The following is a 24,749-nucleotide window of genomic DNA, read 5'->3' as shown; positions in this document are numbered from 1 at the left end:
AAAATTTGGCATGAATTTGGGGGGGAGGGTTTATTATGCAAAGAAAAGTTGCCACAGATATTTAAAAGTTGAAATTTTATACAATAACGATGCTAGGTGAAGCCCTATCGTAACGTTAACTTTCCAGTAAAAACACATGGGTAATTATTTAAGGGGGGAGGCTGGTCTTAGACAAACTTTTTTATTTTTCAAGCTATTGAGATGAAAACTTCCAAACAGATGTATTTCAGCATTCTGATTTCAAATATCAATTTAGATTTTGGATATCACAAGTAGTTCTAATTTCATACAGATTTCACTGTCAAAAGCCTATCCCTAATTAAAAAAAAAATCTGCTTTAATGATGCTTCTAAACTGCACTTCATTGCATTGCTTAGCAACCAGGGAGTGCAATAAAAGTATTCCCATGCTTCTAGCCTTCCTACAACCAATTGTATGAGGGTTCAAAGAACAAAGTTTGAACAAACTTCGTCCTCATACAACGAAGTTTGTTCAAACAACGAAGTTTGAACCCTCATACAATCGGTTGTAGGAAGGCTAGAAGCATGGGAATACTTTTATTGCACTCCCTGGTTGCTAAGCAATGCAATGAAGTGCAGTTAAGAAGCATCATTAAAGCAGATTTTTTTTAAAATTGGGGATAGGCTTTTAACAATGAAATCTGCATGAAATTAGAACTACTTGCGATATCCAAAATCTAAATTGATATTTGAAATCAGAATGCTGAAATACAACTGTTTGGAAGTTTTCATCTCAATAGCTTGAAAAATAAAAAAGTTTTGTCTAAGACCAGCCTCCCCCCTTAACCAATCTTTTTTTATGCACAGCTTGCTTGTGGTCCCTACTCGCCATTAGAGCTGTCCTCCTCACTGAAGTCACTTGCGGCTTCGGGTCGTCAGTCGGCCCACATCACACCGTCTTCTGTGCCGTCAAGGCGCTCTAAAATTTCTTTTTCCACACTGGCAAGCTTCTCTTCTTTGGGCCCATGAAACACATGGCAATCCCTGTTCATCGCCCAAAAACCTCTCGTTTTCGCAAGTAGCGTGCACGCACTTGATCAGCACTTAAAGGGACACTGAAGTGATATGTAAACATTGCGGGATTACTTGCGCGAATTGTAGTCCGGGGTCCCCAGGCCATGTTACGACCACTCTGGGCGCATTTACGCGCTTTTATTTAGTAGAAAACTTAATTCGAAAATGCTGTCCTCCTCTCTTTACGCTCGCCCATTTTCTGCGGCGTTTTCGTGTGACGTCGAGAGGAGCCGAGCTCGCAATTGGCTGCGCTATCTGCACGGCTCCCCGGCCTTCAGACAGAGTCAGTCGGCCCAGCGTTTCGTCCGCCGGACGCCGACGGGTCGTCGCAATTCGTTCGCTCAGTTGAAACGAAGCCAGGACACGTTTGTGAATGGAAGAATGGGCCTTTCTTTACTTGGTTAGTTTGTACACTGTATCTAGCTCCAAGTCAAGGTCGCTTCACACAAGCCCTGCACAAGCGCACATGCGACGCTTCGCTGACTGGTACGCCCGTAGGAAAATATAAGGCCTCTTGAAGGCGGGAGAAGAGTCAGCGAAGTCAATATAGGTACTAAGGAAATAAAATCAACTGATATTTTTACCGTACAGCGTAAAAATAGGGTGCGGGAAGCACTTTTTTGCGCTGGGCGAACAAGCACAGCGGTCAGCAGCACGACTACGCATCTGCGAACGCTTTTCCGTCTACGAAATGCAATTGCTAGACGTGAGCTATTGTGGAAACTCGGGGGACGCTTACTGCACGAGCACAATACAACAAATAGTCATCTAAGCTGCTTGAAATCCCAAAACTAAATAAAAATGTAAACTTGTTGTACAATATATACCTTACATTACCATGTTCGGCGCAGCCCGTCTCGTGGCCGAGTTGTCTAAGGCTGCAGGTATGTCACCGCCGAGTATTTTGCAAGTCACGAGTTCGAATCCCCGCGGGCACGTGCTTTTTTTTTTTTTTTTGTAAGTTAACTTTTATGTTGTCTGCCGATGTTTTCTATATTGAGTTCACCTTTGTTTGGGCCGCAACGTTCATGGCTCCACGAACTAGTTCACAGAACGCACGCAGGCTGGCACTGGCGCGCTAGCGAGTTCTCGTTGGCGTGCTGTCCATAAGCACTGACTGCTTGCGGGCAGTGGGCACAGGCCAGAATGAACAGACCCTTGGCCTGGTGCGAACACGCATTTTACGGTACAGGCATGAGTGAGGCAAGCTCCAAATAGGGGGGGAAAAGCGCATGACATTTGTGCGTCTGCGGGTACGCGGAGGGCGTCCATGCACTGCGTAGGCCTCGGCTAGTGAATGCTACGATTCCAAGCCGTCCTGGGAGGCTTATCTTTATGCATTTTTACAGCTGACAACATGGCAAAAGCGCGGTACGATGATTACTGAGTTATTGAGAATGCCCATCCAACAACACCACAGGTTGTGTTTTACAGAACCGAAACCGAAACTGAAACTTGTTTGGTTGCTCACCTTGGGCATCGTCCAATCACGGTCCCGCTCCTCCCAACGTCACAGCTTTAGTTGGTGCGGCCGCCGCAAACCGCGCATGGTAGTTTTTCTTCTTTCGCGCTTTGTAAAATAATTACCGATTTGTCAACCGGATAAACGATGAAAAGTGTGCTAATTTGAGCCAGTCTACGCAGTGCAAGCAAAAACGGGAGCTTGACAAATTCACTTCAGTGTCCCTTTAAGTGCCGCCAAGCTGTGCAGTTTTCATATGCTTCAACGCCTGCCCCACCACCTTCAGTTTCAAACCGGCTGTGTAGTTCACGTACGGGATCATTGTACGCCGCGCACCAGGAGCACAAAAAAATAGTTGAAACAACTGAACTACAAAACCATGAAGCGTAATGGGGAAGTTGTGTAACAGCACAGGGCAGCGAAGGAGTGCAGAGTGCGTTCAATGCTTTGTTCGCACACTGCAGCATTTTCGTGGCCCTATACTCAAGAAGTTTTGTTTTGTGTTCAGGAGGTGGTGTTGCCTCAAGCGCAATTTTTAAAATGTGAGCCACGGCATTTGCGCTGGCATCTCCAGCTGCTGCTCAGATTTGTGTTTGTTAGAATGCTTTTTCAGCATTTCTGTGGCATGATATCAAGTTAGGGAAATCGTCAACCACATCAGCAACCATGGCAAGATTAAAACATACTGAACAGTACCTTTCCTTTTCTGGCTGCATTTTTTGTGCAAGGTAACGAGAAAGTAAATTCTCAAGAAGAAAACGGCGGTGATCATTACGCAAGTAAATACGGAATAGAAAACCAGCATGTAAGGATCCCCTCGCCAGAACTCTCATCCCTGTAATTTCCAACCTAAGCATGCAAGTTCTGCCTGTTGTCTGCAGTAACAGTGGATGCTTTGATTAAGAGTTTGGGTCGTAGTCCGTGGCCCATCCAAGTATGAAGCTACTCGTTTGATAGTAAGTTCAAAAGTGCAAGCAAAAAGACATCTGTATTTCTTTTTTGGGAGCAGCAGTGTTGGGCGGTTCTCATTTGAGTCGAAACCGGGTTCTTGTTGGTGCATAACTTCGAAAGAAAGCTGTTGCGCAATGACTGCGAGAAGCAGACGACATAAAGGAATGGCAGTTCTCTATTGCACTTGTGAGCTGTGAAGAGGGACACAACTTCTGCCGCTTCGTTATCACAGTGATGGCCTGTTACAAGTGACATATCTAAGTCGGGGGTGTGCCCTTTTTTTCTCTTCTCCTCCTCTCTGCACACATGCAGCCCGGTGGCACGACGGAGTTTGACTCTGACTCGGACATTGAGGACCTGCACCACCTGCTGGGCCAGAGCAACCGCGCGTACAGCTTCATCCGCAACAGCCTGCACAAGATGGCCCTCCCCTCCTCCCCCTCGGGGAAGGACGCCCCTCCACCGGGGGCACACCACCAGGAGAGGATGTCCCCTCCCAAGTTTGTGAGTGCTCGGCCCCTCCTGTATGATAGGGTGTACGATAACACGGGGAAGACCGATAACGCAGTGGGAAGGTCTTCGTTCTGCAGTAACCATAAAAGATGATGATGATGATGATTATGACAATGACGATAGCTACAAGCAAAGGCTTTTGCTTGTGATAGCATTCCCCAGCATCATCATCATCATTGTGAGGAGCCTGCTAAGAAGTTTAAATTTTGAAGATCCTCATTCCCGTAATCTTTCCGCCAGACCTTACTGGGACGGAGGGTCTTGAGATCGGGGCGAGCACTGCTGGTGGGGTTCTTCCTTGGCGCTGTGTAGGAGGCTTGTGTGCTTTGAAGCGTAGGGAGTTTTTACGTTCAGTATTTAGATGGTATGCATGGTCAGGAAGTCACTGTGCCCGTGAGATGGGTTCATGTTAGAGGTAGCTGTGCTAAGCCATGTAGCTTGAGGGACAATGAAGGAAGAACTCCCAGTTACAAGCAGCACTCTGTTGTGGCTGTTTACAAAAATTTCACTGCCTCACAGTCTGCACAAGCCCCGTTCCTTTACATTAACGCCCCCAATTAAAGAAAGGGGAGAGGCGTCATTACTAAGGGAGGATGGAGGAATTCTTCACCCTACCATTTCTGTGACCAGGTCAAGTTCATGGGTTGTTTTCTTGCATGGCATAGGAGCAAATGTGACAGCACCATCTTCTACGTTTGAAATGTTTGGCTCAATTAGCTTCAAGGGAAGGGCTATTACTACACAACGGAAAATAGGGCGAGCTGATTTTGATACATTACAAAAAAAGGTGGAGAGGGGGAACAGAAAGTACGTAGGACAACGCGCTTCCTGTTTCTAATAAAGTTCCCAGCTGCTAGTAGCGCATCATCCTGTGCATGTTTTATTCTGCCTCGCCGTCTTTTTTAAGGCCTTTTTTCGTAATACCAGCACCTCGACTCAGAGCGAAAAAGTTTAGTCAGCATCATCGTTTCCACTTTAAAGTCTTGGCCTTCAACCCACCGTGTAGTTGAACCAAGCATGTCTTGATTTTTGCCCGCCAGCTCTTATGTGTGTGACGAGAAGGGATAAACAAGCTTGTGTGGTGGCCTTGTTGTCACAGGCGGAGCTGGTGGCCACCTGCCAGACCAACCTGCACTGGCTGAAGATGATCCGCATCCACCTGCACACGGGAGAGGACTCTCCACAGCTCCAGAGTGAGTGCCGTGCCTCTCCTGCACCGGTCTGCCTGTTTGCAGCCCATTTCATCCCACCCGCCTCTCATCACCATCATCCTAATCATCATAACCATAAGCATCATCATCAGCCTGCTGATGACCGCTGTAGAAGGAAAGCCTCAGCAATAAACCCGCAACCACTAGCTGTTCTGCATCACTAGAAACAAATATTTGCCCCCAAGTGTTCTATCTCTCCGTTCTCTTGAAAACTTAACCTTCTTATTTTGGTAGGTATGTGAAGTGTCTCTGAGGAAGGCAACCACAAGCGCTCATAAATTGTGATGAATATATGAACTAAATTTTTAGCAAACTATGTTGGCAAGACTAACATCAGAATAACTGCAAATTTAATTGAAGCTGTATCTGTTTGTACCTCAGTTACGAGGCTGTAATTAGGTGTGTTTTTACCATAGGAATCTTTGTTTTAACTACGGAATTTACCCTGAGAAATGTTTTGAGACATGGTGGGAGGATGTAATTTGTTACGGTGATTCCTGTTGGTTACCCAAGGACAAGAGAGGGAGGGCCCCGTTTTGTAATATCTGTGCAGGAAAATTTTAACACTGTTAGATTTCATGTTGTCAGTCAGGACCACATTCGTGAACCGATAATTGTTTATTTAAAATTCATTACACAAAATTAGGGTCAGCAAGGCATGGCAGTGGGCTAGTTGGTGTTTTAACATCTTGAAGTGCAGAGGTGCGCTGCCAGACACAAAAAAACGTAGAACCGGGGGAATTACACACAAACAGACGAGGTGAGGCAAGAAATGACACAGGAAAAACAGAAACTGGTGTCTGTCGACAGCATGGCATTAGAATGTTGACCATCGCGACTATTTAGAAAGACTGAGACAAGGCTGGCACACTTCACCAGGAGTTGCAACTTGCCCCTGTGAAGAAAATGCTGCGACTGGGAAATTCTCAAAATTGTGCCTCACCTCACCTGTTCGTGTGTAATTCCCCCTGTTCTACGCTTTCGTGTCAGGCAGCACACCTCTGCACTTTAATTAAGGTGTCATTACGCAACTTGTAAAAAAAGATTGCCAAGCACTAGTAAAGTTATTTAGCAACGGAATGAAAAACAGCTCACAAATTTGATGACTAGTTCTTGAGGTATCCCCTTCCTGAACACCGCCACAGGTGAAAAAAAAAAATAACCCATTGTACGTAATTTATTTTCCTTGTTGTTGTCAAGGAACATCAAAATTGCCAATTCAGCCGAAAGTAGCAGCAGCGGAATTCTCGCATGAAACAGAAATCACTATTTCTGTTGTGTGTGTAGAGGACGCCACCTGTTGACTCGAGTAACTGGGAGGTGGCGCCCCCACTCTGTATAAAGGCATTGGCGGGGATTAAACGGGGCTTTTTTGTTGTTCGTGAACTGCGCGTGGTTGCGTCATTCTTCGCGGGCTTCACGCCCACATTCGGCACGGCTCGCGGCGTCCGCGCCACCCGGGCGCGTCTCTACATGGTGTCAGAAGTGGGATACTGCGACAACCGTGCAACATGGAGGATAACCCAGCCGCCGCCTCCGCCGTGACCGCCAGCTTCACGTTGCGAACCCCGCCGCAGTTCACTTTCGACAACCCAGCCCAATGGACCGCGTGGCTTCAACAATTCGAGGATTACTCCTTCGCCTCAGGGCTGTCCTCCGCCCCCGAAGAAACCAAGGTACGCACGCTGCTCTACTGTATGGGTCCCCAAGGTCGCGAGGTGCTTTCGTCTCTCATGTCAGACGCTGAGGCCTATCGCTCGTACTCCGGCGTGACAACGAGTCTTTCGGGATATTTTGTACACCCCGTCAACGAGGTATACGAATCGAGCAGGTTCCACAAGTGCACGCAAGTGGTAGGCGAGTCAGTCGACGCGTTTTTCACGGCGCTCCGAATTCTCGTGAAGAAATGCAACTACGCCTCTCGGGAAATTGACGACCGGCTGGTTCGGGACAGATTTATCGTAGGGTTGCTTGACTCTCGCTTGACCGACCAGCTGTGCCGCAATCCAAAGCTTACACTGGACGAGGCGCTCATCCAAGCTCGTCAGTACGAAGACGCTGAAAATGAGAAAAGGCGGCGTCAGGGGACAGACTTCGCACCAGACGCACTGAACGTCGACGCCGTTGTGAATAAGCAGTACCGAATGGCCGCCGCCCCAGCGCGCGAAACTGCACGAAGTAACGTCTGTCGGCCTCCCGAGTACCGCGCCGGCCCGAAGTCGGCATGCGATTTTTGCGGCCACGCCCCTCATCCGCGATCTGAGTGCCCAGCACGGTGGGCCACATGCAACCACTGTCGCAAGAACGGTCACTTCGCGGCGGTTTGCCGCTCGAACAGTACTAGGCGCTTAAGCCAAATCCAGCTCTGCGCCGTGGATGCAGCGCAAACAGAACGCCGGCACGTTGTTGTTCATGTCAATGGACGCCCCCTTCAATTCAAGGTGGATACTGGGGCGGACGTTTCGGTCGTACCTCCGAGCTTCGCGGGGTGCCCAGTAGACCTAGACAAACCCAATAATGAACAGTTGATGGGGCCGGGCCGCTGCCGCCTAAAGTTGCTCGGGACGTTTCCTGCTACCCTGTCGTGGCGAGGCCGGACGGTATGCAAAAAATTGTATGTCGTAGCAGACATTGACTCTCCTCTGTTGGGGTACTCGGCGGTAGTGGACCTGGGAGTCGTCCAGTTTGTTGACGCCGTGGAAGACGAAGCTCCGAAAAGGCCCCCAACGTCCGACAAGGCGGCAGCTTCGCTGTTCTCAGGCCTTGGCGAGATGCCTGAAGAATATCACATCCGCATCAAGCCTGGAGCGGTTCCATTTTCTCTCAGCGTTCCTAGGCGCATCCCTATTCCCCTCGAAGGCGTAGTCAAGAAGGACTTAGACGCGATGGAAAGGGACGGGGTCATCCGGCGAGTCACTGTGCCAACCCCGTGGTGTGCTGGTATTGTGCTGGTACCCAAAGCGGATGGAGAGTACAGAATTTGTGTCGACCTCACGAAGTTGAACCAAGTAGTTCTCCGGGAGAGACACCTTATGCCCACGGTGGACCAGGTACTTGGGCGTCTTGGCAATGCCGCAGTCTTCTCGAAACTTGATGCAAAATCGGGGTTTCATCAAGTAAGGCTATCTGAAAGCTGTCAGGAACTGACTACCTTCATAACCCCGTTTGGTCGCTACTGCTACCGCCGCCTGCCCTTCGGCATCACCTCCGCTCCCGAAGTGTTTCAGCGCCAAATGTCTCGGATTCTAGAGGGTCTGGAAGGATGTGTGAACATGGTAGATGACATTCTAGTATTTGGCAGGGACCGTTCCGAGCACGACAGCAGACTCCAAGCAGTCCTTCGCAAGTTAGAACAAGCGGGCATCACATTGAATGCCTCGAAATGCTCCTTCGGGGTATCTTCCGTCAAGTTCCTTGGTGTAGTGGTAAGCGCCACTGGCATCTCGGCTGACCCCGACAAGGTATCTGCTATTGTGAACATGAAACCGCCGACAGATACGCAAGGCGTCCGTCGTTTCCTGGGCATGCTGAACCACATTGGAAGGTTTTTGCCGAACCTGTCTGCCGTCACTACACCGATTCGGCTCCTTTTGAACAAGAATGCGGTCTGGACCTGGGACCAAGCGCAAGCGACCTCTTTCGAGACATTGAAGAGAATGGTGGCATCGAATGCTTGTATGGCCAGCTACAATCCAGAGCTACCCACTCTTGTGTCGGCAGATGCCAGTTCGTTCGGGCTAGGCGCGGTTCTCTTGCAGGAGCAACAGACGGGAGAGCGACGGGCTGTCGCGTTCGCATCAAGAGCACTGACTACTGCTGAGCAGCGGTACAGTCAGATTGAGAAGGAAGCGCTTGGTGTCTCTTGGGCCATCGAGAGGTTTGAGGAATTCCTGCGCGGACTCAGCTTTGTCGTTGAAACAGACCATCAGCCGCTCGTCAGGTTGCTTGGCTCCGCCGATCTTGACCTCATGCCCCCTCGCATCCAGAGATTTCGCATAAGGCTCATGCGATATCAGTTCACCGTCAAGTATGTTCCAGGGAAGTACCTGGCCACTGCAGACACCCTCTCTAGGGATCCTGAATGCTCTTCTACATCCAAAGTGGACAGCACAGAAATTTTTGTGTCTATGGTCGTGGCAGCCCTTCCTTCAACCCTGGCCGTACGTCTTGAAGACTTCAGGTCTCACCAAACTTCAGACGGCGAGTGCTCAATGCTGAAAGCATACAGCATGAAGGGGTGGCCTCGACGAGACCGGCTGCCGCTCAACATGACACGTTACTGGGAGCACCGTGGGGACTTCACCATATGCGAGGACCTGCTGTTCATGGGCGGACGTCTAGTTGTGCCCGAAGCACTACGCAGAGACATTGTGAACCTGCTGCATGATGGTCATCAAGGCGTCAATCGATGCTTGGCGGTGGCCCGAGACTCTGTGTGGTGGCCCGGTCTCAACAGCCAGGTTAAAGCAGCCGTAGAGAACTGCCCAGCATGTGCTTCTACACGTGTCCAACGCTGTGAGCCCATGATTCCGACCGAGACACCATCAGCTCCGTGGGAGAGGGTGGCCATCGACTTGTTTCATTTCGCCAATCAAGATTTCCTTGTGGTTGTAGACTACCGTTCTCGCTACCCAGAGGTCATCACACTCCGGTCCACTTCTGCGGACGCCGTTATTTCTGCAATCAAGAGCACGTTTGCCCGACACGGCATCCCGGTGACTGTAGTCAGCGACAGTGGGCCACAGTTTTCCTGTAAAGCTTTCGAGGACTTTGGGAAGACCTACGGGTTCACACATGTCACGAGCAGTCCACGCTACCCGCAGTCCAACGGCGAAGCAGAGCGCATGGTTCGCACAATCAAGGAGCTGTTTCTGAAGGCCACAGACCCATTTCTGGCCCTGCTAGCATACCGTAACACTCCCGGTGTGTCTGGCTACAGCCCGGCTCAACTGCTCATGGGACGCTCTCTGCGAACTCGTGTGCCAGCCACGGCTCAAAGCCTTGTTCCAGATTGGCCACAGGTGAAAGAATTCAATGACAGGGATGCCGCCCAGAGACGAAGACAACAGAGAGACTACAATATCCGGCACGCAGCGCATGACCTTCGTGCTCTCGACGATGGGGAGGAAGTATGGGTACGCGACACGCGGTCAAGGGCGACGGTCCTAAGCCCAGCTCAGAGACCACGCTCGTACATCGTCCAGACGCCCAGTGGCATACTAGTGAGAAACCGCAGACACCTCGTCCCTTGCAGCAATCCTCAGTCAGCCCCCTCAGATGACACGGGAAGCTCCAACCGTGCGGCCCCGATATCTGCGCCGTCTCCAGGACCACAGCGGGCAGCAACCGGTGCCGCATCGGACACTCCAGCAGGATCGCCAGCACCTGCTGCAGGATCGCCAGGCCACCGTTGCACACGATACGGCCGGCGCGTGGTGCCACCTCGCAGACTGGATTTGTGAGACTGCTGCAAGGACTGTTTCTTGGTGGTGCTCTTTTGTAGCACTTGTGTTTGAGAGCTCCGGAAGGAGGGATGTAGAGGACGCCACCTGTTGACTCGAGTAACTGGGAGGTGGCGCCCCCACTCTGTATAAAGGCATTGGCGGGGATTAAACGGGGCTTTTTTGTTGTTCGTGAACTGCGCGTGGTTGCGTCATTCTTCGCGGGCTTCACGCCCACATTCGGCACGGCTCGCGGCGTCCGCGCCACCCGGGCGCGTCTCTACAGTGTGTATGCCCCGAGGGCAATTTCTACCACCATCACCATGTCTAGCACCACCACAAAGCTGGGTTTTACGTGCAGCAACCTAGCAGGCCTAGCCACCTTTCTTTTCTTTTTTATCGTGAATGGTGTTGTGGGCTGGTTGGTCATCGTTCGCGTCACTTAATTCTGCAAGCAGGAATGTTTTTTAGTCTGGGGAATTTTGCTGTAAGGTCCACACAAGATCCGAAGAGAAGAATGAAGCTATCGATAATTGCATGTTGCAAGAAATCCACGCAGGAAAAACGTAAATTGGTGTTGGTAGACATTGTGGCATTGGGGTGTTGACCATCGCGACTATTTTGAAAGACTGAGACAAGACCGTCACACTTCACCGGGAGTTTCAACTTGCCCCCCTATGAAGAAAGTGCTGCGACTGGGAAATTCTCAAAATGTGGACTGAGTGGTTCTGATGCGGTTCACAAAGATGCCACACTGCAAAACATTTCCGTTCGTGGCCCAAAGCACCAAGAAAAAGCTCGCAAATTTGCCGGCGCACTAGAAATAACGGGGCTCGACGCAAGTGCAAGTTGAATTTTCGTTTCCGTCAAAGAAGAGCGACGAAGCATGCCATAACTGATTTCTGAGTCCTTCAAATAAAGCTGCTTTGAAGCGGGTGTATGTTTCCGTTTGAGAGTTCGCTTGTGTGCTCACGTGTCCACTGCCAAGGTACGTCATTTACATTTCTAGGTTTGATCACTGCCTTATTGACAGCAAACGTTTTTATTACAGTGATGTTTCAAGATAACAGTTTTCGGCATTATCAGATGTAGTTCCATGGTAAAGAACACAATTATCTGCAAACACATTAATTTAAATTAAGGCCAAGCTGTGGTAGAAGGGTCAAAAATATAAAAGAAGAGCAGTTGTACAAGGACACAGCCTTGAGGAACACCCGAATAGACTGAAGAAAAAGAGTACGTAGCTTCGTTGACAGTTACGAACTAGAGCGGCTTAAGTTACGTAACCAGGCAAGGGCATTAGGTTTGAGGCTAAGTTTACTTATGCTTAAAAAAGCCATGAACACAAAATTCAAGTTTGTTTCATTCAAAAGATTGCCTTGTTAGAGTAACACTGACACCACTTTTACCGCAAACTTCACTGAGATAAGCTATATAATTAGGAAAAAAGAGAATGGCCATGCGACCCACCAGCTCATTTCCCGCACTAGAACCTATGATGTACCGTATTTACTCGCGTAATCCTCGCACTCGCGTAATCCTCGCACCCCTAATGTGAGCCACCAAAACTTGGATTTTTTGGTTCCTCGCATAATCCTCGCACCCCCAACTTTGCAGCGGCGAAAGTGCCTGCTCGCGAAACCCGCATGGTGCACGCGCTCTCCAACGCGCGCCCTCCCCCACCGCCTCTCCGGTCGGCGGAAAGCGCTGTGTATCCAAGGCCATCCAGGCGCCCTAATCACCTGCATGGCTACTCCCTAACAGGCGCCCTAACACGCTGCTCACACTGTTCTTGAGCCGGTTTCGCGTGCGCGCAACTAGACGGCGTTCGCGCAGCCCGCTGTCGTGTCGTCGTCGTGGTCCTGTCGTTGAGCAGCAGCAGTCAGTGAGTCACTCGCGTCAATGGTGGATAACTCGCTGCCATTTTGAGAACTTTTTGATCTTTTTGTTTTGTGCTTGGTGCCGATCTTTTTGTTTTGTGCTTGGTGCCACTTTAAAGCGATAGAGTACGCGATCAAACATGGCAACCGCGCCGCAGGCAGGCACTTCGGCGTCACCGACTTCAACGTGCGTTACTGGGGTAGGGCACGCACATGACGACGACAAGATAGGGCGCGCGCCAGAAAGCAAAGGCGGCAATTTCATGATCGCTGATCGACGGGAGACTGTTTACGTTGCAAATAATAAAATAAAAAGAAATAGCTGCTGTTGGCAACACTGAGCTTACATGTACAAAAAACGACCGCTACATTTAGCGGGATTGGCAGGAGGCAGATTGGCAACACTGTGCACCGGATTTTTTTTTTTTTTTTTCCGCATAATTCTCGCACCTCTAACTTAGCATTGACTTTTCCGAAAAAAAAAGTGCGAGGATTATGCGAGTAAATACGGTATTATGGGCAGATGTGCAATTGGCTGAGGCCGGCAAAAGCAAACTCAACTTAGGCAGGGCTTATAAGCTTGCAGAACGAGCTGTTCTTGCTTAAATTTAATTATTGTTGTAGAAGTGAGAATGCTAGGATAAACAATGGAAGTTATGATTGAACGCGTAAATATAGAAACACCAGTACGTACTGCACGCTCAATGCTTGTTATAGCTGCACAGCAGTCCGACACTTTGAGGTTGTCTCAAGCGACACTGGCCAATTGGCGTAAGTGACATTGTCTTACGTGACCTTGTTCATCGAGCATACCCAATATTTTGCTATCAACCGTAACTAAAATAAGCCAGGTACGCCCCGGTCAAAAACAAAGTGAGCGTGTACAGTGGGCCTGAGCAGTATTGTGGTGCCATCTGGAACAGGACGGACGGTAAACGAAGCAACAAAAGACATTTCGTTGCCCGCTGCAGCCCTAGGCAGCGTGCTTAAAATTGGCTTCAAATACCTGCCCTAGATACTTCATTACTGACATCACAAAACACACAATTTAGCGAGAGAATTGAAACTTTGTCTTAATTTGTGTAGTTTTTCAGTGAATAAAACATCATTTACTGCCGGACAAGGGGCACTATGAAACATCTAATTTTTTGAATAAAACAAACTTGTATTTTGTTTACATGGCCCTTTTAAATTAAAAGTTTATGTGATAACTTGTTGAAAGCTTCAACAAAACTAAGGAATATGCAATGTATTGGAGAACCTTGGTCAGCTTGGTCACAAAATGAGCAAGCTGTCACCACGCATAAAAAGTTTTAATACTCAGGCGGTGGACCTAGAATTTAATCATGGTCCAGGGCAAATTTTTTCTCAGCTGGGAAGTTTTTGAGAAAGCCGTATAGCTTTCCTTTGTAGCCTTACAGCTGCATTTCGGCTAGATGTCATATTTCCTCTTCCCATGAATAGTCTAAAAAAAAAACTGTGCTGCAAATGGTTGAAAAGTGTTTGCTTACGCATACTGTTGGCCGGTGGGGCTGATACGGGGTGGGATTACACAATCCTTGTATAGACACGTAAGCATAGAAGCAGTTAAGTAATTATCCATGGCTTAATTTGTCCACAAACTGCACATACATACGATGCACAAACAGTGCAGTAGAAATATTGGCAACTTCCATATTTAATGTGTTTAAATGCAAGTGATGAGCCGTTTGTGATGATTATGTTTTGCAGTTTTGCACTGTAATTGAATTGGGGCGGTGTGTATTTAGATTATCTTTGCCAGAACTTTTGTGGACAAAACCACTTTTCCTACTTGCCAGTCATTCGCCATGGTGCCTATTAGGAAGACTGTTCAAAAATTTTAGACGTAATTATTCGGAAATATTGCAATACTTTTTAGAAACTTTGAATTTATGTTATACCAATGGCTGAGGAAAGTTTGGGAGTTTTAATAATTTTAGTTGGGCCGCATGGATCATCAACCAAGGCATGTTAGAGAACCGACAGCTATGAACTGAAAAACTGGGAGCCTGCACAGCATACAAAAATGAGGCAGAAAAGAAGTCACTGAACTCAAATGCATGCTATTCTTTTAGATGCACGACACCATCCCTTGATTTAATTGTAACATGATCATTGCGAGACCATTTACAAGTTTTCAGACTTTACGAGGGTTGCTTGTGAGGATTTCGGCAATGTTTGTGTTTTGTATGTGCGTTTCGCTTCACGAAGTGTGCAAAGGTAGCCTCGATTGGCATAAGCGTGCCTTATTTTTGGGAGACTAGAGCTCTTCGCTTCATGAAACACACTTTATTTTTCTTTAGCCAGTAACTTAGCCGCTGGGGGTGCCTGTCCAACCAAGGGAATCAGTTAGTTTTGATGTGACGAAGCAGGACATTTTTTAGATGCAGAAGGGAAAGTGCTGCGCCCTTTGCGCCATGCTGTGCCAATCCACTTTTCCTGCGCAATCCTGCTCCAATAGGCAGTGTTGCGTGGAAACTGCTCCCAAGAGGTGCCGCAAAAATGCAAGGCAACTGAGAGGCGATTTTTTAATGCCAGTCGCATTGCGCAGGCAGCAGTGGGGACTCGTTCGTTCATTTGCCATTCAGCTGCTTGGCACATTGGTGAACTCCCGAAGGACTAATGAATGCTCCGAGGCAATTGTCACAATTTCCTTCCGTCCAAGTGACGGTGGGGGCCTCACAGGACTTGAGAGTGGACTTGGGGTGCAGGCTATGCGCAACTTTGCCCCTAAATGCAGTTTCACCGCACAGTACGCTGCGCCCCGTGATGCGTGTGTCGTCATTGCAATTGTCAAAATAAATTTCGAAACCTAGAAAATCGAGAAATAAAATCAAGAAAAGAAAATTATTGTCAAAATTGAGAAATAAAAGAAATAGTTTTACTGATAAGTGGACCCTCGCCATTTTATCTAATCCCAAGTGCGCTTGCCATTCCAGAGGTTAGGTGCAGCCATGCCATGCCGAGTAGGATGAGATTACAGGCGCAGCCCTAGCACAAGCAAGAGAAGATATTTTGTTAAGCTAACATCTATCTGCAAGTAATCAGATCAATAGGTGTGTCTAGCCGTACAACACTGCTTTTCTTTAGGGGAGGGGAGGGGAGGGGAGGGGAGGGGAGGGGAGGGGAGGGGAGGGGAGGGGAGGGGAGGGGGTGGAACGGACATTGAACAAAGTCAGGCTAAAGTTAGAGCCACTAGATCAGAGCAACTATACTCGGTTACAACTCAAGAATGGCACCACCTCATGTAGTGTATCGCTCCGCCAAAGCGCCGGACCCGTGACGTCAGTGCGCGCGCGTTTTTAAAGGGGGTTTGCTACGAAGGCGTGATATCGTCTGGCTTGTCTCACGCAGTTTGTTTGTCGTCACTGGAGTCGCTTATAAGCACATTAAGTCGAAAAAATCACGGGAACGGCTCACGCCAAGTTCAAAATATTCCCAGTAACGCCCTACTTGCGCCGCGCGGATAAACATCCGGCTACGGTGATAAGGCATAGCGGCAACTTCCGGTGCCGTTCTTAAGTTGTCACCGAGTTTTATAGATCAGCGCAGCTTATTTAGGGGCTCTAGCAAAAGTCATGTTGAGCAAAAGTCATTTGAATTTGAAATGACCGGGAATGAAAAATTGCAAATAAATGATGTTTGACTCTACAAATCTACTCCCAAACGGTCTTGCACTGCCCCACAACTCTCCTTTTTCTTTAATTTCCAAAGCTGCTCCAAAACAGCATTTTTTTTTCTCCCTGAGTTGCTCCAAAAGGCTCAAGCCCGCTTCCTTCCCTGTTAACGGGGTGTCTGATTTGCCTCTGACTCCAGTAGTTTTGCTCGATGACTGCGACATGAAAAAAAAAAAAATGAAAAAGTCGTTAACAAATAAGAATAATTTCGATGCAGTCGAATAATTATTTGACTGCATTGCAATTATATTTGTTAACGACTTTGTTAAAGGACTGCGGGTTTACAAAATAATATAGCGTTTAAATGCTGTATTATTTTGTGAACTCGCAGTACTGTTTGTTTTTGTTTTTGTTTTTAGGAAGTGGTCAATTGCATTGTATAGGTGACTGACGTCACAAGCGCTCGGCCAGCAAGTCAGTGGGCTGTACCTTTCGTCATTTAATTTGCATGTTATTGTGCTTAATTGTTGGAATTTTGCAAACAGCGTAAGAAATATACTATAAAAGGCCGCCTCTAGTCGCTTTTTTTAATATATGAACAGCCTTTCATCAGTCCTGTAAGACAGGCTGAGTTGCTGAGCATCAGGTCGGTCGGGTTATTAGGGTGAATTTGAAGGCTGAACGAAGGTCACGAAACGACCTTGCTTCAGAATTTAGTGTTGCTGCACCAGGATCATTCGTGGTACACTTTGTGCTGGGATAATGAAAGTCGACAAAAAAGGGCAAGTTTTTGTTCCCAGGCATGAAAAATGCATGGAACCCTTGCCATATGAGCTTTGCTTTAAAAAGAAAAACACGATTTCTGAGGGGGTGTGGCGAAAAACTCTGAAATTGGCGTGTTTTAAAGGGGCCCTGAAAGGCGTTTTGAGCACACTAAATTGACTAGCGCAATCGTTAGATTGGGTCGTCAACATCATCTGTGCCAAGTATTACTCTTTTACGCGCAGCGGAAAGCTCACACTTTTGTTGCAAAGTTTGTCGCTTTTTTCTCACCCTTTCCTTCGTGTTTTTGGACGCCGCCATCTTCACATGTCTACATCATCGATTCCCAGATGTTCGTCATGAGCTAGACATCCTGCTATTGGGCGGCTTTTTCACGCACTTCCGGCAAAGAGATGAGTCGTCTGCTCAGCGTCGGCTCGCCGGCTGATCTGCCAGCGGAGTGCCGGAGTGCTTGGACATTTTACGACAAACGAAACAAGTGTAAACAAACGCTTAACCGTTTGTATTGAATGCAACAGGGACATAACACGACACGAATATTCTCTTATTTGAGTACGTTCCATAAAGAAAGCGTTGAAGTCCCGTGGCACTTCTTTCTTGCAATCGCCGAGAACGCCTTGAGCCGAATGCCCGGGTTTGACGCATACATTTTATTCAACTTCCAAACAATCCAGAGATGCATTTCGAACGAACACAACGTCACAACATGCGTTGCAAGTCTGAACCGCGATTGACAGACGATGGGTTGCCTCCTCCTGCCCCTCGTAAATTCGGCACTCCTCACCTCGCGCGCGGTTTGCGGGGACGAACAGCAAGTCACTTAACTCTGGCGCACAAGCCGAGATGGCTTTTAGCCACGCACACTGCACATACCCCATGCGAGGTTGAGTCGTACGCCGCTTGAGAAAGATAATCCAGACCATGGGAAGCACTATCCACCCGCAGAAGCACAACGTCGCATTTCATCGCGAAACAAAGGCATCCATAACACACACACCATCACCTCCTGTAATGCCAAAGGCATCTCGCACTTCCAAATGGGAGTGAGTAGTACGCCTGCAGTGCCCATATGCCGCGAGGTGGGGCGCCAAGCTGAACCGGGATAACGCAATCGTAACTGACTTCTAGAGCGGTTTGTGCCTTGTTGCCAGAGCAACCGATGTTTGATATTGTCAAAGAAATGGTTCTCGCTCCAGCGCGAGGAAGCTCAGAGCCGTGGCGGAGCATGTTTTGCCAACGTTGCCGCTCTCCACCACGCGTCGCCCCAAGCTGAACTGGCGTTTCGTGCACGGGTTCTGTATCGGTTTAAAATGTCTTTTTCACATGCCGCCGGCAGGAATTACCACCGCCACAAAATAAGACCCGGCACCACCGGGGCCACATCTGATACGGCGCTTTTTGGATGAACAGTGCGCTGTGCATCCAAGGGAGCGAGGGCAGGATCCTCCCTGTGCGGCTGGCTGCGAGTTCGCCACCGATAAAAAGTCGCGTGCCACCGATAGCAAAGTTCTGCAGCAACGTACACCGAGAAAGGGCAAGGCCAGGCCGCCGCACACATGGGGCCAGATTTTTCGTTCGCTTTTCCAGCCTTGAGCGGATTGCGGGATTCATGGTGTCAGCAAAGCTTGCCCGTAGCAGACGGCTGTGTGAGCAGCGCAATAGCGGAAGTACGTCACCGCCGAAGAGCGCAGCATCATGGGAGGGAAGGCTCGCTCGCCGTCAACAGCGAAGAGTAAGTTGAAAGGAGGAGGAAACGCGGCGCGACGATAATGCGCGGTTTTTGATTTACGATTTCTCAGCTAATACTCATCGCTTCAACAAAATTCTTGCGGGAGGAGATTGCTAATACATTGCTTTATTTGGTTACATGTACATCCACGCATCGGCGGAAGGTATTTCAGGACCCCTTTAACATATTTCAACGTACTCCCAAGGGGCCCGACTCCTTCCGGCCAGCGCCTCTCTCCTGCCCCGCCCAAACGAGGCAGTGAGGCGCATACTTAACCGTGCACGAGCTAAAGTAAGTTTTGTATTTCCCGCCAGCCCCGAGACGCGATGCGCGTGACTCGACAGATGGTCAAAAAAAAAAAAAAAGCTTGCGCTCTTCAAAAAGCACATGCAGTTGAGAATCACGCAAGTCCGAAAATCCTTGATGGATTGAAAAGGAAAAACAATTTCAAGTGTGTAGCCGGCTTTACCTGGTACCAAGCCCTATGAGGTACCGGAAAAGCTCCGCTGGGGTTGATTTCTCATGCGGTCTCGCGTGATTGGCTTTGCGCGCCGGTATCCGTGATTTTTTGTTTTTTTTCTCGCTCTGCGAATCGCGTGTACCCGTGGGGCAAATCTTACTGGGTGCGGGGTGATTGGCTGCCCGATTTTTCATGACGTTTTCGCCCGCGTAGCCAATCACGTCAGACCCGCGAGAAATTGACCCCGCCGAAAGTTTTCCCGCGCCACGGGCCCCAGACCAGCATAAAATATTCAGCGCTTTTAAATCTGATGTAGCTTGTGATTACTACGCGCGCGATTATGCGCTTATAATGCGCCAGTTCAGTTGCTTGATAACTGCGCGCCAGGCAGTGTCGATCACTCCCCCACCGAACTCATCGGAAGACGAAAACAGTGTATTTCGAGCGTAGGGACTATGGTCGTGTACCGAGTGAAGGAACGGAGCCCTTCGCAAAAAGCGCGCGCTGCACCAAAAATAGTGGCAGTTCGCCCCAAACCCGGGGCCATTCGCGTCGAACCCCTCACCCAGCGTTCGCGCCGCGAAGACACGTGATCGGAGAGATGCGCGCCTGCCGCGTCGGCCCCCGAAACAGACAAAAGGAGACGCCGGCCACTTGAGAGCGGTACGTCGGGCACTGCGCTTTCTTTTTGCCTCTTGTTTGAGAGTGTTCAGTCGGCCGCGTTGTGGCGCCTTTCTAATAGGAGACTGCTTCGCAAACGAGATTGAGTGTGGCGATAAAACGAGCTGACGACGCGCCGCCCGTCGTGTGCTTCCGTCTGTCATTTGGCCGCGTTGTTTTCTATCGTAAAAATTGGTTATAAGCCTGATAGATAAAGCGTGCCGCTTACGGACCACAACATCAACCACGTGCTTATTGAGGTCAGAGTAAACTTACTTTAGCAGTTATGTTAGCTAATCGACAGCCCGATACCAACGCCTAATAGTTCCCTCAAAGGGCCACGTGACTGACTCCTCATCAAGGTCTCGCCCGATTCCGGGCAACCGCCTACTGAAGGCTTTCCAAACGAGACCACTGACGTGGACATCGTCTATGTACAGCGAGCTATAAGCCTCCTGTCATTTTTTTTTTTTTTTTTTTCTCTCAAAATACGGTCAGCTTGAATTCCGCGTTTATAAATCTCATCTCTATAAGAAATTACTGGGGCTGCTGCTGTTACACCGCTCCGCTAACGTGGACATTCAACAAGAATAGCTAATTTCGTTACGTTGGCACTTAGCGTGGTGTCGAGCGGACCTTCGTAAAACAGCCCATCCAAGTACTGCACGCAACTTTTTGTTGTTGCAGGGTGTTGCGCTCGTAGCGAACTTCTTTCGCGCGGCGTCATTAGCGGTTTCTTTGGCATTCGCGGGCCCCGGCGTGCATCATCAGCTGCTCTTTGAACGGAAGTAGCGGGGGAGAAGGGAAAAAGGCAGTGTGCCCAATTGACGCATCCACATAGCGGGAACGGCTCACAGTGCGTGCCGTCAGGGTCTCTCCAAACCTTTTCGTTGCTCCATGTGTTCATGGCGATAGGTAGGTGAGTCGTTAACGTACCTTGTGCCTGTTCTACACGGCTGTTTCAAGGCCTTCGGAAGGCCGTTGAACCAATTGTCTATCGAGTGCCCCATTGTAAATACATAGGGCGCAGTTCTGGACGACGGCCCAATTGTCAGTTAAAAGTTACCGTGTTGCACAGTCATCAATTGCTTTATCCCAATAAAGTCTTGAACATCTAAGTCGCGTTCCAAGTTATTGGGGTAAACATGCGACTGTTTTTACGCGATGAAAAGCGCGCCCAAAAAGTGCCGTCTTTCGTGCACACCATCTTCCCGCCTATTTGCGTACCACGCAGGTTACGTCACAGCGGAGGAGGGAGTCCGGACGGCTCGGTGATCGTGATTAAATTCGATTACCCCACTGTAATTTTTTACCCCACTGACAACATTTACCTCAACAACGAACCTAACTTTACTCCCACATGTCATGAAACAGCCTATCTATTTTATGCTATGATGTACGAGCTTTTCAGGGCTGAGATAGCAGCAAAAGGCAATTTCAAACCAGGTGGACGTGATTGCTGCAGGCAATTCATCAAGTAAAATAATAGATTACAAGTTGCGAGAAACGCAATGCAGCCTCAAATAGGAATTAATTTCACTGGACAATCCACGAGTCGTTCTCAGACGAACGTGTGAAAATATTTTCAGAAGTTTATTTTCACATATTCTCGCCTCGTGTTTTGGAACTTGCGCCAATTGCATGGCAGTGGAGCTTCGCGGCCTTCTTGTTGCTCGTTTGCCACCAAGGGCGCTCTGCAGCGACGCGTCCTTGACCCCACCGCATTGTTCACACGTGCACTATTCTTCCGGCTAACGCGGTCACCAGGCCGGACGTACGGTGTGCACGTCATGCGTGCTAATTGGGCGCCGCGAAATGGAAATACTGACCTCGTTATTTGAGTGCGAAATGGAACTGGAAAACTTGGATTACGTACGCCTGCGCCGCCTCAAGAACTCTCTTCCGGGGCACAAGCAACAGTCGGCCGCGGTTCACGCTCCAAGAGTCATGGGTCATGACCTTTGTTCGTGACGTGGCCTTTGACACCGTAATCGTCTCTGTCATTTTCATCCCTTCAAAGGTAACAGAAAACGTGTAAAATTTATTCTTGCCCGTGTTAATGTGTCAGGTATACGCGTTCTTGTTATTGATATTATTATTATTATTATTATTACCTGCTGAGGAAACCATACTTCCGAAATGCGGTAGTTGTGCGCCAGAGCCGATGACCCTACGTCAGAACTTTGCGGGCAGCCGCCTGATTTCTAGACGACATTTCAGCGCCCCGTTACTTTTTACTGCCTCATGGGGAAAAAAAAGAGAGAAAGACGTGAAAAGCAGCCCGCAACGTGATTTGTACGTTTACGTTTTACGGGCTTCGTCGTACGGATGTGGGTGGTTTTCTGCTCCCGTTCTTCCGGTTTGCGTCAGTGTACATGTCTAGGGTCATTATGGCCTAGCTGTGTGATTGACTCCTCCGAAGAGGTTGTACTTGCAAAATGTTCCCGCAGTTACTTGCAAATGTTCCCGCCTGCAGGAACATTAGAAAGCGTGGATATATATATATATATATATATATATATATATATATATATATATATATATATATATATATATATATATACACGCTTTACCGGGGCCCGGGTTGCACAAAATATTTTTGTTTTTCGCCTGGGAGAATTGGAGACTGGGGTCTGCAGAAAGTGGGACTGCTGGGTCTACAGCACTGCTACATTGGTCCTGGTTCTTACGGCCTGCTGTCAGCTCTCCGTCCCGAACCGCGTGGACGTCCCCCTTTATTCGTTCTTCCCGGGCGAAGCGCCGCAGTCGATATTGCAGAGCGCGGATGACTCCCGCGCGAGGCGCTGACTAAACGCGCCGCTAGTCGGCGCGCGACTAGCAGCGGCTTTTCTGGCGACCGTAGGTGCCGCCCTGGGCGCGACCCCGGGGCGCCCTCGAGGTTAAGGAGCAACGCACCTCCGCCCTGACTGTCGTGCCTGACGACGCGGAAGGGAAAATAGAGCAAAAGAAGCGCAGAACCAAAACAGCGCGTGAGGAGGAAGCGGGGCGCCCGCCGCTCGCCCAGGTGTTCCGCAACAACTGCGCGCTCGTGACAACAACAGCGACCCGCGATTTTGACGGCGCACGGCCGGTGCTGGGCGCCAAAGGCTTCCTGCCGAGCCGAGGAAAGGAACAACCGTCCGAGCGCGCTCGCGTCGAGCGCGACCCATTCTTTTCCGCGTCTGCTGTTGCTCGGCGTTGCGCCGACGTGTTCCTCGCCCGCGTCTACGTGGTCGGTGTTGGCAGCGCGCCCCGATGTGGCTGCTAGGCTCCCGTCAGCTGTGGAATACGGTCAGTGGGAACCCTTTGCTGCTATGATGCGATGCGCTGAGCTGGTGGTGGAAACGGAAGCGTCCCACGAGCACGTCATACGTCGCGGCGAAGTGCGATACGCTACTTCCGGTTTGACCACGGGGTCTGACGCAGTGCGCAGTGCTGTGCGATCAACCGAAACTATAGATGTTGAAACGGAATCCGCCTTTGGTGCTGTTATTGTTTCTCGTTCGAGTTCGCGCTGGATTTATTTCTCGTTTCGCGCCGACCTGTAAACACCATTGTAGCGCACCGCGTGCCCTTTCGTCGCGACTGTCGAGGATCATTAGAGGCGTCACGGCCGCGATCGCCAGGTTGTGCTCATTATTACTGCCTGTCACATGCTGTTTAGGTAATTGGACATTTTGTTTAGGTAATTGGTCTTAGAACTTTAGCTGGTTGTAGATTTTCGCTTGCCTTTTGTAACGGGGGGAGGGGGGGGGTGCATGTGTGTGTGTGTGTGTGTGGGGGGGGGGAGGGTTAATGGAATAAGAGCAGTGTCGGAAATGAACCAGACATTTCTTTTTGTATTGGCACGTTTTAGTAGCGACCTTTTTTCGTCCCCCTCCTCCCCCCCCCACCCCCCGGCCTCTAATTCATTCTAATACCGCCAGCTAACCCTGCCCCCCCCTCATCCCCCCAAAAAAGTGAGATCTTGATCTAGGGGCCCTATTCTTCGTGAATTTTCCATGATTTCGCCATCTTGCACTCATAGTTGTGTCATGCTTTCAGCTGGCCAAATGAGCGTGCGTGCTTTTGCAACTTTGACATTTTATGACATTTAATAGAACCACTTCTAAGGTGCACCTGTCTTTTCTGGATTCCCATTCTATTGTATTCATGGCTGGCATTGAGAAGCAAGGGGAAACGTACAGAAGATAAAGACATACTTTTTAGCTGCTCTTTCGCAAAAATGCTGCATGTGTAAAGCCTAAAGGCCATGCCCTCTTTGTGATTGGCTGCAATGTCGTGAGCTGCTTTGAACTTTTGGCGGGAAAGATTACGTTGAACATGAGCAACTATTGGTGATGCAATGCCATGTGGTTTTTTACTAAAGCCAAAATATCTGGAAAAATTTTATGAACCTTCAGCAGCACGAATTCCTTGGTAACGTGCAGCAGCCATTGTTTCGATTGAGGTGCCGTGTAAGTCAATCTCTACTAGCCAAGTGAATTTTAAGTGTGACCATTCTAAAGGCAGAGAAAATGAGCACGAAAGTGACGTTTTATGTGTTGCTTTTACGAGTAGCCATAAAATTTTGCAAGAGAACAATAAAACAGACAGCTAAACTGGGTTACAAAAAGGGGTGAAAGTGAGCAAATAGACAGGAGTAAGACGATTGTGTGATGTTCTCCAGTTAGACAGGTTGGTTTCGCTCGCATTTGGGCCGGCGCAGTTCGCTTGCAGTACTAAATGCAGTAATTTCAACATTTAAAAGTGTTTCTCTTGCTAGCATTAACTTCCATCGTTATCTTTGAAACGCATATCATTGTATGTTTTATCCTTTGTATGCCGTCCGCTAAGACTCGTGTATCTTGAGCTGCCATGCACAAGAAAGTTGGAGCCGCAGTCGAGCCGGCCGCCTAGTGCATCTGTTAGTTCCAGCACCTCCTTTACGAAGGGAAAATAAAATTGAATTGGGTTGAATTGAATCCGTTAACTGTAATAAAGTGCT

General features: G+C 48.9%; 1 protein-coding gene across 2 annotated transcripts in view; it reads left to right on the top strand.

The window, feature by feature from the left end:
* Klar (klarsicht) overlaps window positions 1–24,749 on the top strand; it is a 277,161-nt gene that overhangs the window by 228,788 nt on the left and 23,624 nt on the right. For both annotated transcript variants that reach the window (XM_077681680.1, XM_077681679.1), the window contains exons 15-16: window positions 3,760–3,951; window positions 5,060–5,153. In XM_077681680.1, the coding sequence (XP_077537806.1) occupies window positions 3,760–3,951; window positions 5,060–5,153 (286 nt within the window). The remainder of the gene's footprint in view (window positions 1–3,759; window positions 3,952–5,059; window positions 5,154–24,749) is intronic.

Source organism: Haemaphysalis longicornis, unplaced genomic scaffold, assembly GCF_048455015.1.
Source record: "Haemaphysalis longicornis isolate Haplotype H1 unplaced genomic scaffold, Haemaphysalis longicornis Haplotype H1 scaffold_8, whole genome shotgun sequence".
NCBI lineage: Eukaryota > Metazoa > Arthropoda > Arachnida > Ixodida > Ixodidae > Haemaphysalis > Haemaphysalis longicornis.
This window is presented reverse-complemented; position numbering and strand designations above follow the sequence as displayed.